This window comes from Phascolarctos cinereus, unplaced genomic scaffold (assembly GCF_003287225.1).
Source record: "Phascolarctos cinereus isolate Bilbo 61053 unplaced genomic scaffold, phaCin_HiC Scaffold_2;HRSCAF=192, whole genome shotgun sequence".
Taxonomy (NCBI): domain Eukaryota; kingdom Metazoa; phylum Chordata; class Mammalia; order Diprotodontia; family Phascolarctidae; genus Phascolarctos; species Phascolarctos cinereus.
Window position 1 is genome coordinate 24,165,751 of NW_027555625.1, and position 19,287 is coordinate 24,185,037.

The 19,287-nt window shown below is 45.3% G+C and overlaps 1 protein-coding gene across 1 annotated transcript in view; it reads right to left on the reverse strand.

Annotated features, from left to right (window-relative positions):
- Positions 1-4,543: 4,543 nt before the first annotated feature.
- Positions 4,544-19,287, reverse strand: part of ATP6V1B1 (ATPase H+ transporting V1 subunit B1) — a 41,493-nt gene continuing 26,749 nt past the window's right edge. Inside the window, exons 4-14 of the mRNA XM_021001055.2 lie at positions 18,893-18,986; positions 17,978-18,055; positions 16,312-16,451; positions 14,419-14,520; positions 13,499-13,596; positions 10,259-10,382; positions 9,764-9,914; positions 9,342-9,424; positions 8,749-8,853; positions 5,301-5,430; positions 4,544-5,187 (exon numbers count right to left, since the gene is read on the reverse strand). Coding sequence (XP_020856714.1) covers positions 4,997-5,187; positions 5,301-5,430; positions 8,749-8,853; positions 9,342-9,424; positions 9,764-9,914; positions 10,259-10,382; positions 13,499-13,596; positions 14,419-14,520; positions 16,312-16,451; positions 17,978-18,055; positions 18,893-18,986 — 1,296 coding nt within the window. The 3' untranslated portion in view covers positions 4,544-4,996. The remainder of the gene's footprint in view (positions 5,188-5,300; positions 5,431-8,748; positions 8,854-9,341; positions 9,425-9,763; positions 9,915-10,258; positions 10,383-13,498; positions 13,597-14,418; positions 14,521-16,311; positions 16,452-17,977; positions 18,056-18,892; positions 18,987-19,287) is intronic.

Consider the following 19,287-nt stretch of genomic DNA (forward strand, 5'->3'; position numbering starts at 1 on the left):
AGAAAGAAAACAAACCAGCGGTTAGACAAAATGTGTAGCTATGGAAACAAAAGTGACTTGCCCAGTAATTGTTGAGCTAGCGAGTATCAGCAGACTCTTCTGATTTCAGGTCAATATTCTCCTGCACCTTTCCCATTGCTTGGATGCTGAATAGGGTTACATCAGATAGGAGGATGGAGCAGTGGACTGTGTTTGTTTTAGAGTCAGGAAGGCCTGGGTTCAAATCCTGCATCTGACACTTTACCAACTCTGTGACCTTAGGCAAGTCACTTAACTTTTCCAAACTTACATTTCCTTATCTGTAAAGCTGAGACAATAAAATATGTAGGACCTAAGCCTGGAAGTGGTTGTGAGACTCTAAAAGGTATTTAAAAATACTTTGCAAACCTTAGAGGGCCACACAAATGTCAGTGGTTATGATGAGACACTCATTACCAGGTTTTTCACCCCAAAGACTCTGCCTTTTTAATTGATAACCTTCCAGCAGCTTCATTGACTGTCTATTAAACCAGCCTCTCCCAGTACCCTTCTTGCTTTCTAATCATTCCGTACCTGCAGCATAGGCCAAACACGTTGGGGAACAGTTGGGGAGATATCAAATCTTCAGCTACGTTTATTGACCTTTAAGGTACACCACCCAGTTTTGGGCTTTCTGACTGTTCTGTGCCTGATCCAAGAATAGCTCTAGGGGATTAGCCCTCAGGATGTGGCATTTTATAATTCTATTTTTACTTTTTTTTGAGTGTGTGAGGCAGTCGGGGTGAAGTGACTTGCCCAGGGTCACACCGCTAGTAAGTGTCCAGTGTCCGAGGCCAGATCTGATTCAGGTCCTCCTGACTCCAGGGCTGGAGCTCTATCCACTGCACCGGCTAGCTGTGGCATTTTGCTGGTGTATAAGTCTGTACCGAAGGGGAGGCCCACTGTGGGAAGATCAATAGCAGTATTAAGAAGCTGAATGTAGGAGACATTTTCCTAGATACCAAGGCACAAGTGAATTGATGTGAACACAGGTGCCAGAATCTCCACATTTCAAAATACTGACTAAGCAACAGGGCACATAATCAAGCTTCTTCCCTTGTTGATCTGAAGTGTGTTGCCACAGAGACTTGTAGGGTCAGTCAGAGTTCTCTTCCTCTTTCTTCTCCTACCTCTATCCGGCACAGGTTGGTAGCCCCGTGCGTTTCAGTGTTTCCTGCCAATCATTATAGAGCTGCAGAACATAGACACCTCCCATCCCGTTCAATCTAGAAGAATCTTTTACCATCATCATCTGAAAGTGGCCATGGTAAGTTATGCTGTGAACTCCCCCCTGGACTGTCCTGAAACATTCAACACCCACAAATCCAATTTTGTCAGTGTGAACACCTCTGTTATCTCTAAAGGCAAAGTTAGAGGCATAAAGAAGGTCAACATTCCCCCACTCACCCACCCCAGGATAGTCCAGGGAATGAGCTGCAAAACTTCTCACTGAAGAATGAGATGCCCTAGCACCGCCACCGCCTTTGCTCAACTCATCACAGAAAAGAAATAAGGACAGGAAAGTGTGATTACGCAGAATAAAAGTCAAGAAAATTATTTCTCTCTTCCAGTGGGCTGGGAGAGGGATTAAATGAGCTTTGAAAGAGTAAAGATTACAGCACCTGTTTCATTATAGGGACATATATGGCACTGAGAATTCTCCAGGGGGAACCATTAGTTCCACACTACCCTCTCTTTCTCTCTGAAGGTTAATGTCTGTAGGAAAAGCCTTTTCCCCTGGAAGGGTAGTGGTTCACACCTTTGCTGCTGGAGATCTAGACTTCCCAGGATCCTTACTTTGGTGGTGTTGAGGGAATTTTCTATTAAGCATCAGGGATATAGAAGTACTATTTGTTTCAACCAGTCCCCTGTACCAGAAACAAACCTCTCTGGTCCACTATTATGGAAGAGTAAAAGTCACTTTCCCCTGATTGTCAGGGTCTGCTACCCCCTTTGCCATAATAGTTTAGATGTTAATCCAGATGTTAAGATCCACTACAAATAGCCTGAAGATGTCAACTGCCATTTTAGGTGTATCCTTAGGATAATATATGAGGAATGGGCACCCTTCCCTAAGGGCACTGAGTTTGGGGGTTCACACGGGCTTGCTGGGGGTAGGAGAGGTAACCCTCATCTCCCCACCATTGATCAGCAAATGCTTTCTAAATGTATGAATCTGCTACCATATAGTGGCCTCATGGACGGAACAAAAAATGCCTCACTCAAAACTTATCCAATTTGAGCCACATTTATCGAACGATGTTTAGAGTCATGAATAACTGGGTTGTAGATGATGGGGCCAAGAATATGGCTACTTATTCTCCCAATGTTCCCCTGTATAAAAATTCTCTTATTTTTCCTGTGGGGTTTTCAAGTATTCCATCCACTGGTGACCCAGCCCACATGAAGCACAAATGGGGAAGCCAGCTTGTAAGATAACAGCAGCAAAAATAGCTGTTTTCCTTTCTCCTCATGTATGGGAAAAGTCTCATCTCTGATGTAGGTTGTGTCTCAGCTTTTCCTTCTTCCAAAATTGATATCTTGTTGGGTTCAGATGTCGAATGCCAAACTTTGACTTTGGATTCCAATGGATGTAAGAAAAAGAGATTATTAGAACATTTAGAAACAAAGTAACAGAAAGAAAGTACAGAAGTCATCTAGTACAAGTAGTTTCTAATTTTTCCTAAAATAGTTTTATATTAAAGAAATATAGAAGCTTGTTCCTACAGTATCTATACAAAATTTCTTCATCTACTTTGGAAATCCTACAACGAACTTGGTCAGAAATCAGGTTCTTAACCTTCTTCTGACTTTGAAAAAGAAGAGAAATAGTGGTGGGAAGGGGAAGGAAGAAAACTTGAGGAAGGCATTGGAGACATCAGCAAAGGAACTTTTACAGGAAGTTGTTACCCTATCTATTCACATGTGTGTAGATCATAGAGAAGCAGTTTGGGCTGGTGAATAAGAAAGCCAGCTCTGGAGGGAGCTTCACATGCAGCCTGCCGAGTGACCCTGGGCCAGAATACTTCTTAGTATTTTAGAGATCTCTTTAAGATTTTAAGTTACGAAGAAAGGTGTTGACCTACATTGGTAGAGGGATTTCCTCGTTTGAGACTTCCCTATTTCAAAGAAATCCCAGGTGTAGTCCATTTCTCTATGAATATCTATGCATTTTCATGTAAAATATATAGTATATATATATGTATATGTATATATGTGTGTGTATGTATGTATATATGTATGTATATATGTGTGTGTGTGTATACACACACACACACACACACACACACACACACACGTTCATCTTTTTAATCGGAAGTCAAGCTCTGAGGTCCCTGTTTGAATTTTGAAAAGCAAGTAAAGACATAATGTTACTAATTATAGGTTGGTTTGTTGTTTCTTCTTCTTTGCTAAGCAGGCATCTTCAAGAAAACCAGTTGCTCAGAAGGGAAAAGGACAGCCCTGAGACATATGGACTTGAACAAAGGGATTTTTTAAATACTTGCTCCCTCACTAATAATTCTGTGCATGTAATCCAGGAGGCTATTTGGAAAGCCAGGGCACATGGCTGTGTTTTAAATGATAACGATACCTTACATTTCTATTTGGAGCAGTAAGTGACAGGAGCAGGGGTATGCCGGTAAATGTTTAACAACCAGCCTTCCCCTTCCCCAGTGTATCACTGTATACTTTTAAGTTTAATCTCCATTATTAACACTTTATCACTTTCTTAAGAATAGACAATCAATGAAACATCAAGGTGTGAAATGCAGTGTTTGCTGATTTCTGCAGTGTACATGCTCCCATTAAAAATTTAGTAATCTGTTCTTGAGAACTTCTCCAGCACACCCCTGGTAGAAGTCATATAGGAGGAGAGGTAGATGACAGCTTCCTTTCCCAAAGCTTTAAGGGCAGAGCTGGGAAAAAAAAATAGAGGCTTCTTTAATAGGACAGGATACTGAAAGTCTGGCATCAATTGGTTAAAATTATTTGTTCTGGGCTCAGACTTGAAGTGTTTGGTATGGGAACTTGGAGACCTTGGCGCAGACCTTGGGAGAACCCAGTCAATCCCATATTGTGATGCAAAGTGACTACATACAGCAGATGCTCAGTAACTTCTAGAGTGAAAAAAGTGAATGTCCTTGCCTGAAGAGACACCTCTAGCACTTAATGATTCCCTTTATTTTCTTCTAACTACCTCCCCTCCCCTCCCCTCCCCTCCTTAACTTGCAGTTTCATTTCCCCCGGATTAGGGAAAGTGGTGGCCAGGGGGAATGTGGAACTGGTAGAGAATTAGGATTTGTAAGTGGTCTAGTGATCACTAGAAGAACCCTGGCAGACAGTTAGGAGTATATATTTGTTTGCATGTTGTTTCTCCTGTTAGACTGTAAGCTTCTTGAGGCCAGGGCCTGTTTTTTGCCTCTTTCTGTATCCCCAGCACTAAGTACAGTGCCTGGTACATAGCAGGCCCTTCCTAAATGTTTATTGATTAATTAGCCAAGCCACACACACACACATCTATGTACTCTTCTTAAGCAATGGGATTTTTAATAAAAGATAGTAGCTGAAGTTAGCAGGGTAGGGAGCTATTCTCTGATTTATTTCTTCTCCATTTTCTCCTCCCTGCTAGTATCCAAGGGAAATGATGGAATGACTTGGCCTCTGGGGAAGGATCTAGGGTGGGGCTCAAGCGTGGGGTTTCCTTATTTGTAGGAAGGAGGGGAGGGGAAGTGATGGAGGGGAGGAGGAACAGAAGTCTGGGGGATAGAGATACATCAAAAGCATTTGGCTGGAGGGGGATGCAGGTGGAGTTTAGGTTGGCTGGTGGGAGCCATCAGTGAGTGGGGGGAGGAGGATGGGGACCAGAGTGTATCAAAGGCCCCAGAACAAGGGCTAGGGAGAGGTCAGTGGAGGGAGTGGGCATAAGGTGTGGTCTCACTGGAGGGGTCGGTGCTGAGGGTGGGATCTAGGGGCAGCCCTATAGCAGAGAGGTGTCAGAGGCGTCAGTGAGGCCTGGGCTCGGAGGCAGGGCCTGGTGCAAGGTCTCTCGAGGGTAGAACTCTTCTACGACGCTCTGGGGGATCCGTTTGAGCATCTCTTTGGGGAAGATGCGTAGCAGCTGCCAGCCAAGGTCCAGGGACTCGAACACACTGCGGTTTTCATAGGGGCCTGGGGAAGACGGGGAGAAACCGAGAAGGGGGCTGATCCAGGCTCAGGCAGACGTTCCCTCCGCTCTTGCTCAGTCCTTCCAGGGGACCCCTCCTCCCCCCAAGTCCTCCTACCCTGGTTGATGAAATTCCTCTCAAACTTCTGCAGAAACTCAAGGTACAGCAGGTCATCTGAGGTCAAGGCCTCCTCCCCCACCACAGCCTTCATGGCCTGGACGTCCTTCCCAATGGCGTAGCAAGCATACTGCAGGGAGGGGAAGAGATGAATGGGGCTTGAGGCCTGAGCCCCTGGACATTCAGCCGGCCTCTCAGGGAGGCTGACACAGGGCAACTTGAGGCCTGGAAACTGGCTTCAGTGCTTTGGAAGTCCTCCCTCCCCTTTCCCAACACCCCCTCCCATAACCTTATCTTGGGTTTCACAGAATTTCAGATTTTGGACTTCCCTCAGAAGTCAGCTAATCACAGGGTTGGGAGCTGGAAGGAACCTTAGAGAGGTAGCATCATGCAATCAGGAAAACCTGAGTTCCAATCCTGTATCAGATACTTACTAGCTTGTGTGACCTTGGGTCACCACCTCTCTGGGTCCATCTGTTAAGTGGGGGGTTGTATTCTATGACATCTAAGGATCCTTCCAGTTCTAAATCTACGATCCTGGCTGATCTAGCCCAACTCCCTTGAATTTCCAGATGGAAAAATTGAGGTCCAGAGAATAACTCACAGTCAACAAGCATTTTAAGTATTTAAGTTGTGCTAAGCCCTGGGGATATGAAGAAAGGCCTAGAAGTATTCTACCTTGAACAAAGAAGCTAGGTAATAAATTGATCATTATCCCCAGTTCACAGATGATGAAACTGAAGTTCCAGAGGTCAGTCAGTCAGTCAATAAACACTTATCATCACGCCCAGGCTTATGTAGTGACCAAGTATTCAGAACGGGACTCGAACCCAAGTCCCCTGACTTTGTATTCTGGGAATCTTTCCAGTACATTGTACGGTCTTTCCCTTCCATTCTATCCCATCAGTCGAGGTCTCACAGCTAGTTAATGGCTGCTCATTTACCTCACCAGAGAGAATGTCATGAATTCTGCAGAGTGGGAGGAGAGTTGGCCCAACCTTTCCCGTGCCCTAAGCCATACATGTGCCTATGTATGTGTTCTCCATGGCAAACAGCCATCAGTCAGTGAGTAAGTCAACAAGCATGAGGCTCCAGGCACTGATGTGTTACCCAGGTGTGTGCCCACTTTATCCACTCCCAGGTCCCAGGTGCTCATGTCAATACCTTCCATGCATATTCCCTGGCAACGTGTGTGCTCTGCATATGTGTCTTCCTCCACTGGTGATGTGAGGAGGTACACCATGCGGACATTGTGCAGGGCGTATTTTCTTGACACTTAATTTGCTTGTTTGACTAAATGTCTTTTGCCTTGAATCAGTGTGGCATCTGGTCGGCTGCTGCTAAAAGGAAAATATGTTGGTGGGCTTGTGAGCTAGATGAATATAATGAACCTGGGATATGGAATAGCTTTTTTTTTTTTTTGATGGGCCCCTACGTGGGGGCAGCAAGTGCTCTACTGTTCATAGAATCATAGGTTTAGCGTTGGAAAGAATTGCAGAAAAGGCTGAATAGGAAAAATTCAGCAAAATTTGAGAAGACTTCTAAAAACTGTTTTTTTCCTATTAAACATATTTTCACGTTAGTCATGTTGTAAAAGAAGAATCAGGACCAATAGGAGGAAGCACCAGAAAGAGGAAACAAAACACAACAGAAGAAAAAAAAAAAGAGCAAACAGTCTGCTTCGATCTGCATTCAGCTCCTAACTTCTTTCTCTGGATGTGGATAGCATTTTCCATCATGAGACCTTTGGAGATGTCTTAGATCCTTGCATTGCTGAGAAGGGTTAAGTTGATCAATATTAGTCATCACACAATGTTGCTGTTACTGTGTACAATGTTCTCCTGGTTCTGCTCACTTCACTCAGTATCAGAACATACAAGTCTTCCCAGGTTTTTCTAAATTCTGCCTGCTCATCATTTCTTATAGCACAATAGTATTCCATGACATTCATATACCACGCCTTGTTCAGCCATTCCCCAATTGATGGGCATCCCCTCAATTTCCAATTCTTTGCCACCACAGAAAGATCTGCTATAAATATTTTTGTACTTGTGGGTCCTTTTCCCATTTTTATGATCTCTTCGGGATACAGACCTAGAAGTGGGTCCAAAGGCATGCACATTTTTATCGCCCTTTGGGCATAGTTCCAAATTGCTCTCCAAAATGGTTGGATCAGTTTACAACTCCACCAACAATGCATTAGTGTTCCAATTTTCCCACATCTTCTCCAACATACTTATCATTTTCCTGTTTTGTCATGGCAGCCAATCTGATAGGTTTAATGTGGTACCTCAGAGTTATTTTGATTTGCATTTCTCTAATCAATAGTGATTTAGAGCATTTTATCATATGACTGTAGATAGCTTTAATTTCTTCATCTGAAAATTGCCTGTTCATATCTTTTGGCCACTTATCAATTGGGGAATGACTTGGATTCTTATAAATTTGACTTAATTCTCTATGTATTTTAGAAATGAGGCCTTTATCAGAGACACTGGTTGTAAAAAGTCTTTCCCAGTTTTCTGCTTCCCTCCTTATCTAGGTTGCATTAATTTTGTTTGTGCAAAAACTTTTTAATTTAATGTGATCAAAATTATCCATTTTGCATTTCATAATGTTCTCTATCTCTTGTTTGGTCATTAATTCTTCTGTTCTTCCTGAATCTGACAAGTAAACTATTCCTTGCTCTCCCAGTTTGCTTAATAGTATCAGCCTTTATATGGAAATTGTGTACCCATTTTGACTTTATTTTAATATGCGGTGTAAGATGTTGGTCTGCCTAGTTTCTGCCATACTATTTTCCAGTTTTAGCTCACTTCCATTGAGCTAGATTACAGCTCTTCTATAGCTTAGCAGATGGTCTAAAAGCGATAGTTTCGCCAAAAATTTCATTCCCCTATTGGCTAATCTGCTGATTTAAAAATCTTAATAAGCATTTATTAAGTGCCTACTGAGGGTTTTATAAAAATTACCTCACTTCATCCTTACAACTATTTCGTGAAGTCGGTGCTATTACCACTCCCCTCTTACAGATGGATAAACTGAGGTGCATGCAGGATAAGTGATTTGCCCAGGGTCACTCAGCTGGTAAGGGTCTGAAGCAGGATTTGAACTCAGGTCTTCCAGACTCTAACTCTTGGACTCTCCACTCCACCACCTAGCTGCTCCTGATAAGTCTCTCCGAAGGTCAGTATTAGAAGCCTGCCCAGCTCAAGTTCTGCTGGTGCAGCTTTGAGAACCCAGAGTCACCACGGCGCTCATAGCCATGACAAGATCTCAGAGGAAGAAGGTATTAGTTAAGGGTCAGCTCCATCCCCCAAACAAACGAATGACTTTGGAAAAGGGCGTCCAGCCTCGTGGACGGGTAGCAGAGCTGAGCCCCCTGTACTCTGAAGTGGCGTAATCAACGGCTCTGCACCTGGTCCGTTCCCCAGCGTCCTTTCCTTACCAGCTGGTTCGAGACGTCACCGTGGTCCTTCCTTGTCATGCCCTCGCCGATGGCTGACTTCATCAGACGGGAGAGGGAGGGAAGCACGTTGATGGGAGGGTAGATCTGAGGGAGTAAAAAGGGATAAGAGGGGTTAGGGTGGGGCAGAAAGGGAAGTGAGGAAATCTATTCAGCACCAATGAGCAGCCACCATCCTCCTGGATCCTCTCTAGATCTGGGGACACCACTGGTGCCTCCTCCCGCTCTGTATAGAATCTGAGTGCACAAAGTCGTTGGCTGCCTTCCCCTTTAGAGCAGGGGAGCGCCTCTAGCCTGACCCTGTTTTTGCCTTTCTTTTTATCTCCAGAGCCTAGCACAGCACACGGCACACAGTCAATAAACATGTATTAAGCACTGACTGGCCTCAGTTTCCCCACTTGTAAAAGGAGGGAGCATCACATCTTTCCTATGACTTTATCCTTTCTCTTAACTGACTGTGGAAATGAGGTGTCTACTTATAGTTATCCCTCTGAGTGGTTCAAAGACCGCATGGGCTGGGAGAGAAAAGCAGCATTGAGCAGAAAGAACACAAAGGGGAGGGAAACTGCCGGAACCTGTCTGTTGTGCAGCTGTCTGTCCACATAAATCTGTCCCTCGGTAATGAAGCCAGTCAGGTCAGGGATGGGGTGGGTGATATCTGGAATAGAGAGTTTGGATGTTAGTGGGACTGGGAACCACGTGCTCCCCATCAGACCAAGGAACCGCGTCTCCTCCAATGAATAGCAGAGGATCGTAGATTCATTAGAGTTGGAAGGGACTTTACAAGACATCTAGTCCAACCCTCTTCATTTTACAAATGGAGAAACCAAGGCACAGAGTGATTAAGGGACTTGTCAATGTTCTTGCCAATGTTCTCCAAGGCTGGCTGCCTTGGAGACAACTGACTCTGGGTAGGAGTGGGGGACAGGACTAAAGCAAGGGGAGAGACGGCAAGGGAGATTGTTTGGGGTGGAGAAGCTGGCAGGGGAGTCCTCACCATCATTGGGCATCGTGAGAATGGGGATCTGTGTGATGGAACCTCCCCGGCCTTCCACTCGGCCTGCCCGCTCATAGATGGTAGCCAGATCCGTGTACATGTACCCAGGGAAACCACGTCGGCCAGGTACCTCCTCCCTGGCAGCTGAGACCTGGGTGTGCCCGCCGCGGACAGCAGGGAGAGAGACATCAACTGACGAAGAGTCACCCAGAGACAAAGCAGATATGGAAATAAATGGAGACAGAGACAAGAGACAGAAACAGCAGTAGAGAGGCAAGAAGAGAGATAGACCAAGGCAGACACAACAGAAAAGCAGAAAGGTAAATAAACAAGGATAGAAAAATTCATTGAAGGGGTTGAGGTCCACCATCTGTCTCTTCTCCCAGAATTCCTGGATCCAAGGAGGATTGGAATGATGCCTTCCTACTGCCTCCCCGCCCATTCCACCCGTCCCCACTCTGGTGCCTGCCCCCTCCCCCCAGCCCCTATCCTCACCTCTCTCAGGGCCTCTGCGTAGGAGCTCATGTCTGTTAGTATGACTAACACATGCTTCTCACACTGATAGGCGAGGAACTCAGCTGTAGTCAGGGCTAGGCGGGGTGTGATGATCCTTTCAATCCTGGGGGTATGAGGGATGGAGAAGGGAGTTAATGAACTCAGGTTTAACCTGGGCTTCTGGGCATGTGCAGTTCAGGTCAGAGAACTAGGTGAAGTTACCTCCTTAGTTTCAATTCAATTCAATTCAATTCAATTGAACAGAATAAGCACCTGCTATGTTCCAGGAACACTGTTAAGGCTTAAGATACACAGACAAAAACATAACTGACCCTTTAAGAAGGTTGCCTTGGTGGGGGTGGGAGGGTGGGGGGATACAACATTTGCTAAGGAATGTTTTTCTTCATGGATGGGACTTTCTTTTGGATGTGTTTTCATTGGTAGAGGACATACCTTCCACCCATGCTAACTGCCCCCTACTGTGTAACGTATAATCTTACTGAGTTACCTGAGCCGTTGAGAGGCTGGGTGACACGCCTGGGGTCTATATCAGAAGGGGTACTTGAACCCAGGTGGGCAGCTACGTGGATAGAGCGCTGGACTTGGAGTTAAGTAGACCTGAGTTCAAATCCTGCTTACTAGCTGTGTGACCCTGGGCAAGTCACTTAACCTCTGTCTGTTTCAGTTTCCTCACCTGCAAAATGCACCCACCTCCAGGGCTGTTGTGAGGATTGATGAAGTAACACATGTAAAACTTTTTTACAAACCTTAAAGTGCTATATAAATTTTAGCCATTATTGCTTCTTGTTCCAGGCTGGCTCTATGCACTTTGCCATGGAGACTTTCTAGGTTACTCCAAAGCAACACAGGACAGTCAAGAAAGGCTGGATGTGGGAAGAGGGGGGGAAAAGAGGGGAGAAGCATGCTGCAGAAATGGGGAACCATCTGAGTTAAGATGTGGCATTTGATGAGGGAATGTCTCGTATGGGCTAAAGATCAGTTTGATGGTTTAAACATGCCCCTCCCAATAACCCCCAAACTAGGGAGTCTGGGAAATGTGAAGCTGGTTGAAATATGGTTTCCTCCTCACAGTGAAACATGCTGTCCATTTCTGGATGGAGAGCTGAGGAACTCACAGAACAGACTGAAACAGACTTTCTCCTCTCTCTTTTTTTTTCTGGCCCCCCCCTCTTCTTTTTGGACATGGCTCATGTAGGAATTGGTCTTTCGTGACTGTACATATTAGTAATGGCCTTTGTCTTTCCTGCCTTCCCAATGGTGGAGGAGGGCGAGGGACGAGGAATTTGGAACTGAAAATCAAAATGAATCTGTAGTGGAACATGGCACTGAGGTTTTGTGGCTTGTTACAGCAGCGTTCAGAGCCTCAGGTGTAGTAATAATAGCTGGAACTTATACTTTATGCATATTACTTCATTTCAGTCTCACAATAACCTGGTGAGGCAGAGGCTGTGAGCATTACTGCCCCCACTATACAGATGAGAAAACTGAGGCTTAGACAGTCTCAGTGACTTGCTCATAGTCACTCAACTAGTAAGTGTTAAAGAGAAGAGGGACGTGAATATGGGAATGCCCTGTACTCTCTGCTTAGAAGGCAGATAAGATGTGTTGCTAGGTAGAGGGGCCCAAACCAGTGCTGTGGAGGCCAGGTAATCCTTTGTCCATCTCCAGGAGGGGAGGATCAGTAGCTGCAGGGACTGGCCATTGGCTTTCACCCTGCTGTGTGGGGACTTGGAAGAAACCCCAGTCTCTGGAAACTCCTCTGCTTCCCAGGAATTTCTCCCAAGCCCCAGGACTGGAAGGCAGGTCTTGCTCCTGCTTCCACACCCATCACCCTAGCCACTGCTTCTCATCAATAGATGATGCAGAGTGGGGGTGACCTAGAGTTGGGGACCAGCAAGGTTAGAGTGTCCAAGGGACACGGGAACATGTATTCAGAGGTGGAAAGCATGTCTTGTCTGACTGGGAAGGGAGGGGAGAAAGGAGACAAGAATAATAACTCACATTTATGTAGGGTTTTAAGGTTTGCAGAATGGTCTCCATATATTATCTCATTTAATGCTCGACCTTGTTATTATTGTAGCACAATCGGTGATATTATTAATGGAATCTCAGAGAAGGAGGCTGAGGCAGAGAGAGAGGTTGTGACTTGCCCAGGGTCACACAATTACTAAGTGGCTGATGCCGGTGCTGCAAGCCATCACACCATCTGGGAGATGCTTCAGCTGCTAGTGGCGTTGCTAAGTCACTGCCACTCCTGGGACTTGGGCTCCAGTCTAGCTTTGCCCCTGACTTGCTGGATGATTTGGGGGCCTCAGTTTTCTCCTCTGTACAATGAGAGGCTTGAACTTGATGGTCTTTGACGTTCCTACCAGCTCTCCATCTGTGATCCCATGATCCCTAGAGGCAGCTCGATGTCATAGAAAAAGAGCCGGCCTCAGCCCCAGAAAGATCCAGGTTCAAAGTCTACCTTCGACCCACACAGACTGGGTGACCCTGGGCAAGACTCGTTCTCTCCCAATGGTCTGTGAAACTCTCTGAGACTAGGAGCTTCTCAACAATAGTAGAGGGACTTTCCTCACCTGGGAGTTCCCTTTGTCAAAGCTTCAGTCCTAGATCCAGTCCCTTTCACTACCTAGGGTCTCTAAGGTTCCTTCCAGCATGTACACGCTAGGGTTCCGGGGTGCGCACAATCCTGGACAGCAGTGGTCATAGCCCAGGTCTTATGTTTGGAAGTGACCTTTCCCTCCTCCAGCCTCCCTCAGGAGGAAGGTATTAACCCCCTCAGGAGATGCCTTTCCACATTTTCAACTTGACTTTGTATTGTCGGTCTTATTTCTCTCAAGGTTAGCTCTTGCAGGGCAGGGACCTGGCCTTCTCTAAATTTTGTATTCCTTTGTTGTGCCGAGAGCATAGGAGACACTCAATGAGTGAATTTTGAGAGAGAGACAGAGACAGAGACAGAGAGACAGAGAGACACAGAGAGACAGAGACAGAGAGACCAAGAGACACACACACAGAGGAAGACAGAGACAGAGATAGAGATAGAGTATAGAGACAGAGACAGACAGAGAGACAGAGAGAGACAGAGAGCGTATCAGAGACAAAGACAGAGAACGTGGGAAATCCAAGTCCCATCCTAGGAAACTTCAGAGAGTTCAGAGCATTTTAATATGTGTGGGCAGGGTGGCAAAAAGGGTTCCAAGGAGCTAGGGGGCTCACGTGGGGTCGTTGGCCAGGTTCAGGAACAAGCAGACATTGCCCATGGTACCATTCTGCTCAAAGTCACACTTGAAGAATCGAGCCGTCTCCATGTTTACCTGGTCATTGAGTGGGGGAAAGTCACTGGTGAGGTGGAGACAAAAAAGACGACAGCTCTCTCCCTCCCCACTGGATGATAGGATGGAAAGAAAGAGAGAATATATAATTTTTTTTCAGCTGAGACTGTTAAACTAAGATGATGATTTTCTGAAGGTCAGGGGCTGCATGTGCATTTTTCTCTTGTCTCCTCAGAGCGTACCTGACCCAGCATTGAAGCATGTGTGGGGTTTGGCAGGTGAGAAGGGCAGCTGGGGAAGTGGGGTGTGTGAAGCGGAGGGGGGCGATGCCTGCCCACCTATCCCCCAGGTTCTTAGCGACGCTTCCGTGCTTAAACTGAGAGCTGGAGCTATGATGTCACCCAGGGACCCTGGCCCAACAATTGTCCTTGCTGACTAGAGCTAAGGTCTGTGGTTTCTACGCGCTGCAGGACCAACCCCTAGTGCCGTCCGTCCCCCTTTAAACTCAATAGCCTCACTATCCTGGAAGCCCCATCGCCACGCCTTAGTTACAGTTCTGCTGAGAGCTATGGCCGAAGTTCCAAGCTTCCCCAGCCTGGCTGTCTGCCTCCTCCCTACAATTGTCTTCTCTCCCTTAGCTTCCACTTTCCCGGGTCATACTGGAAGCCATTCTCCGCTAACTTCTCTGATCTCCAAGACCTTCTTCCCTCCTTTTCTCTCTTTCCTTCTAAGCTGGCTGGAGTCACTCATCACAGAGGCTCCCTTCCCACTGACACTATCAGCCTCCCCTCCCCCGCCTCGCCCTCATATCACTCTGCTATTCTGCCCCATGAAAGTCTCAGACCCACTTTCTGTTTTGCTCACCCCCATGGCTGCAAACACAATGGCAAAGTTATCTTCATGATAATCAATGACATCCTTAGACTTTTTCACCAGCCCCGCCTGTCGGCAAATCTGTGCAGCGATCTATTAGGGAGGAGAGAGACAGAGAGACAGAGACAGAGACAAAGACAGAGACAGAGATAGACGGAGCATTAGCATCAGAACGTGGGGGGGGTTCATGTTCCATCCTAGGAGACTTCAGAGAGTTCAGAACCCTTTTATTTATTTATTTTTTCAATTTATTTAGTATTTTATTTTTCCCCAGTTACATGTAAAAACAATTTTAACATTCGTTTTTAAAACTTTGAGTTCCAAATTCTCTCCCTTCCTCCCTCCCCACACTCCACCCCTCATTGAGAAGGCAAACAATTTTATATAGGTTATGCATATGTAGTCATGCAAAATATTTCCAGATCAATCATGTTGTGAAAAATAAAAAGACAAAAAAACCCTCAAGAAAAATGAAGGAAAAAAAAATATGCTGACAGATTCAGACACCATCAGGTCTTTGTCTGGGAATAGATAGTATTTTTCGTCACAAGTCCTTCATAGTTGTCTTGGATTGCTGAATTGCTGAGAAGAGCTAATCAGAGCCCTTTTAACATGCTGTATAATGTCTCATCACCTTTGGTGGGAAGACTGAAGCTCAGAATGAAGTCAAGAGTTATAAAGTATACAACAATAAAACATATGTGTATTTGAGTTGGTATTTGGGGATAAGAATGACTAAATTATCAGATGGAGAAACCAAGGCATGCTCAAAGGATGGAATGGATTCTGTCTTGGAGGAAGCTGACATTTTCCTGTTACAGAAAGGAGCCCGGCTGCTGGTAGGGTAGGGGAGCATGAGCTCTGGCTTAGAGCTAAGGACCTGGACCCAACCTTAGCTCAGCTATGTATGAGGTATATGATCTTGGGAAGGTCATTTTTCCTCCCTGAGTTTCAGGTTTTTGTTTTTCAATCTGTACACTGAGGGATTTGGACTAGATGTTCCCTAATGGCCCTTGAAAACAGTAGGTGAAACTTAAAGGGAGCTTGTGGCAGAATGGGTATCTGCTGGAGTTGGAGTCAGGAAGTCCTGAGTTCAAATCCTGCCTCAAACACTTACTAGCTGTGTGACCCTAGGCAAGTCACTTAATCTCTGCCTACCTCAGTTTCCCACTCTGTAAAATGGGAGAAAATAATAACACCAACTTCACAGTATGTTGTTAAGAGGATCAAAGGAGGTGACGTAAATAAAGTGCTTCACAAACCTTAAAGCACAGTATAAATGTTAGTTATAACAGTAAGAACAAGAACAAAAACAATAATAATAATGATTCCTGACTCCAGGCCAGCTCTCTGGCCACAATGACATTATGATATGATAGATATGTTATTATATGATGTAATAATAATTAATATATATAAAACATACTACAAAAATATTAGCTCTTATTATATGGCACTTTAAAGTACATAGAATGCTTTTGTGCATTTTTTCAATTGGTCCTCACAGTAACCCAGTTAGGTCAGTACTATAGGTATTCTCATACCTACTTCACATATGTGGAAACTGAGGATGAAAAAGCATAGATCACCTCCACAGGGTCACACAGGTAATAGGAGTGAGAGGCAGTATTGGAACCCAGGTCTTCCAGACTCCCAACCAGACTATTTTAAACTATGCAGAACTGATACACTGATAAACCTAAGGATGTGTATTGGAACCCAGGAAGCATCCAGGGCTCTTACACATCCTAGAGGAAGAGGGAGGCCAAGACAGTAGGCTTGGCCAAGGTCAGACAAGCTATGGAGCTTGGCAGCAGCCCTGGGGTTCTCCCAGGAGTGCCAGGGATGCCCAAATGGACACCAGCCTAGCTCTTCTCTTCTTACCTCATTGTGAGGGAGTCCTGCTGCAGAGAAGATGGGGATCTTCTGCCCCCGGGCAATGCTGTTCATGACATCGATGGGTGAGATGCCTGTCTGGATCATCTCCTCAGGGTAGATTCGGTTATGGGGGTTGATTGGCTGACCTGGGGCAAGAAGGTGGGGGAAACACAGGGAGGGGGTGAGATAGGTTTCAGATGGGACTTGCTTTGTCCACTAGGCCTGAAGTTCCGATTTCCCTGAAACTGTAGTCCCCAGACCCATGAGTGAGGAATGGAGCCCTAGGAAAAGAAAGGGAAGAGAGGCCAGTGTGATGATGATGAAATAATCCCCAGAGGACACTCATATATTTGGGGATGCAGTGGTTTGATACATAGCAATGGGACTGATTCAGTAATAGAAATGTCATTAAGTCTTTCATTGAATCTTCAATTCAATTGAATCTTCAGGTCCAAATATATCCGTCTGCCCAACTATCTATCCCCTGCAACAAAAAATAGAAAAGGAAGAGAAAGACCTGTTCAGCACTCTGAAGCCACACATCAACCATATCTGGCAGCACTCAGGATGTGCTGGAGCCAGCTCAGCCTTGAATTAGGCTTACATCACTGACTCATTGTACAACCTGGAAAAATCACTTTTTCTTTCTCAGCCTTGAGTTTCCTTGCTTGTAAAATGATGCAATAGATGCAGCTCTGATATTCTGTTTTTTAAGACCCCTTCAGCCATGATCTCTCTTAGATCTGACATCCTGTGTTCCAAGGTCCCTCCTAAATCTGACATTTTATGTTTTAAGGTCCCTCCTGGCTCTGACATTCTTTTCTAAGGTCCTTCCCAGACCTGACATTCTCAGATCCTTTCTTGATTTGACAGTCTGTATTCTAAAGTCTCTTTCAGTATTGACATTTTATATTCTAAGGCCCTTTCTGGGTCTAGGATTCAATATTTTGCTGTGTTGTTGTAAGGACCAAGGACAGTCCTAAAGAGGAGTGAAAGAATGCATCTCCTCCCTTCTTTGCCCGAGGTTGGAGGTGGGGAGCCCTATGGTGGGATTGGAATGACAGAGTCTGGATGAATGACCACACTTTTATCTGCATTGTTAATGGTTTCACCATCACTTTCTTAAGTCTAAACCAGGAGTGGGGACCTGTGGCCTTAAGGCCACACATGGCCCTCTAGGTCCTCAAGTGTGGCACTTTGACTGAATCTAAACCTCACAGAACAAACTCCCTTAATAAAAGGATTCGTTCTGTAAAACTCGGACTCAGTCTAATGGCTGCATCCAACGACCTAGAAGGCCACGTGTAGCCTCAAGGCAGCAGGTTCCCCACCCCTGTTCTAGATAATCAACAGAGCAATAAATCGGCCCTGATTGGGAACATTTGCTGAGTTTCAAGGTATAAAAACTCACACCTAGAATTGAACAATTGACTCTGGTAAGCTGGTGTGAGCTGGCTCCAGCACATCCTGAGTGCTGCCAGATATGGTTGATGTGTGGCTTCAGAGTGCTGAACAGGTCTTTCTCTTCCTTTTCCATTTTTTGTTGCAGGGGATAGATAGTTGGGCAGACGGATATATTTGGACCTGAAGAGGGCATGAACGGCAGTTGGATATAGTACCTAGAGATGGGAAGAGAGGTCCTGAGGTCCACTCACACCCACTGGTTACTCACCATTGATGTCCAGAAAGTCTTCAGCCATAACCTCTGGCCCTTGGTCAATGGGTTTGCCAGAACCATTGAAAACTCGACCTAAGAGGAAGGAAGTAGGAAGAAGTCAAGGAATATAGAGAAATGTTTGGAGTGCTGAACAAATTAGGATGTAAATTAACTGTTAACTCCTTAATTGTTGATTTCCCTCTCTTGACACCCTGCAGCTATCCAGAGATTGTTCCAATAGTTTTCTCTCCCAATCCCTGTCCCATTTTTCACAGGGCTCTTCTGAGGACAATGTTCCCACCAAGGGAACCAACTCTAATAGAGGAGAATTTCAGGGAATGGGAGAGGAAAAGGTGGGGCCATGGAAGGGTGGTGAAGAAGTACTCTGGGAAAAGACAAGGTCCTGGGGTGTCCTTTGCAAGAAGCATCTTGGGATAGTGGGAAAAATGCTTGACTAATTCAGAAGACTTGGATTCTAAGCCCAGTTCCATTAATTACTAGCTGGGTGACCTTAAGTGAGTCACTTCCTCTATAAGCATCTGTTTCCTTATCTGTTAAATGAGGAAATAATTATGCTCTTGGACAATCCCTCCAGCTCTAATGTTCTATATCCTAAGGTGCTTCCTAGGTCTGACATTCAGTGTTCCAAGGGACCTTCCAGCTCTGACAGTCCCTATTCTAAGGTCTTTCCTCAATTTGATGTTGTAGGCAGGACGGGATCTTAGAGATCATCTGGTCCTTCAGAAAAATTAGATGAATTGCCCAAGGTCACACAGGTCATGAGTGGCTGGTGTGAAATTTGAACCCCTGTTGTCAGCCTCCATTTCCAACTTTCTTTCCACCCAACTATGATGTCCCTACAGCATCATTTGAGGTGACTGACAATTTTGCCTATGTTTGGAGTTGTCCTTTCCTAATCCCATTCCTTACCTAGCATGTCTTCTGATACAGGAGTCCGGAGGATGTCACCAGTAAACTCACAGGTTGTCTTCTGGGCATCAATCCCTGATGTCCCTTCAAATACCTATAGGGCAAGAAGTTAATGGTGAAGGTACTGCTGGTGGTGCTGGTGCTAGTGCTAACAACAATTATTCATGGTGTCCCCAAAATCACTGTACAGTTTTAAGCTTTAATAGCTTAAATACGGTGCATCTAGGTGGCACAGTGGATAGAGGATCAGCCCTGAAGTCAGGAGGAACTGAGTTCAAATCCGGCCTCAGACCAAACACTTGACAGTTACTAGCTGTGTGATTCTTGGGCAAGTCACTTAACCCCAATTACCTAAAAAAAAAATGCTTAAATGCCAAATCTAGCTTTAATAGCTT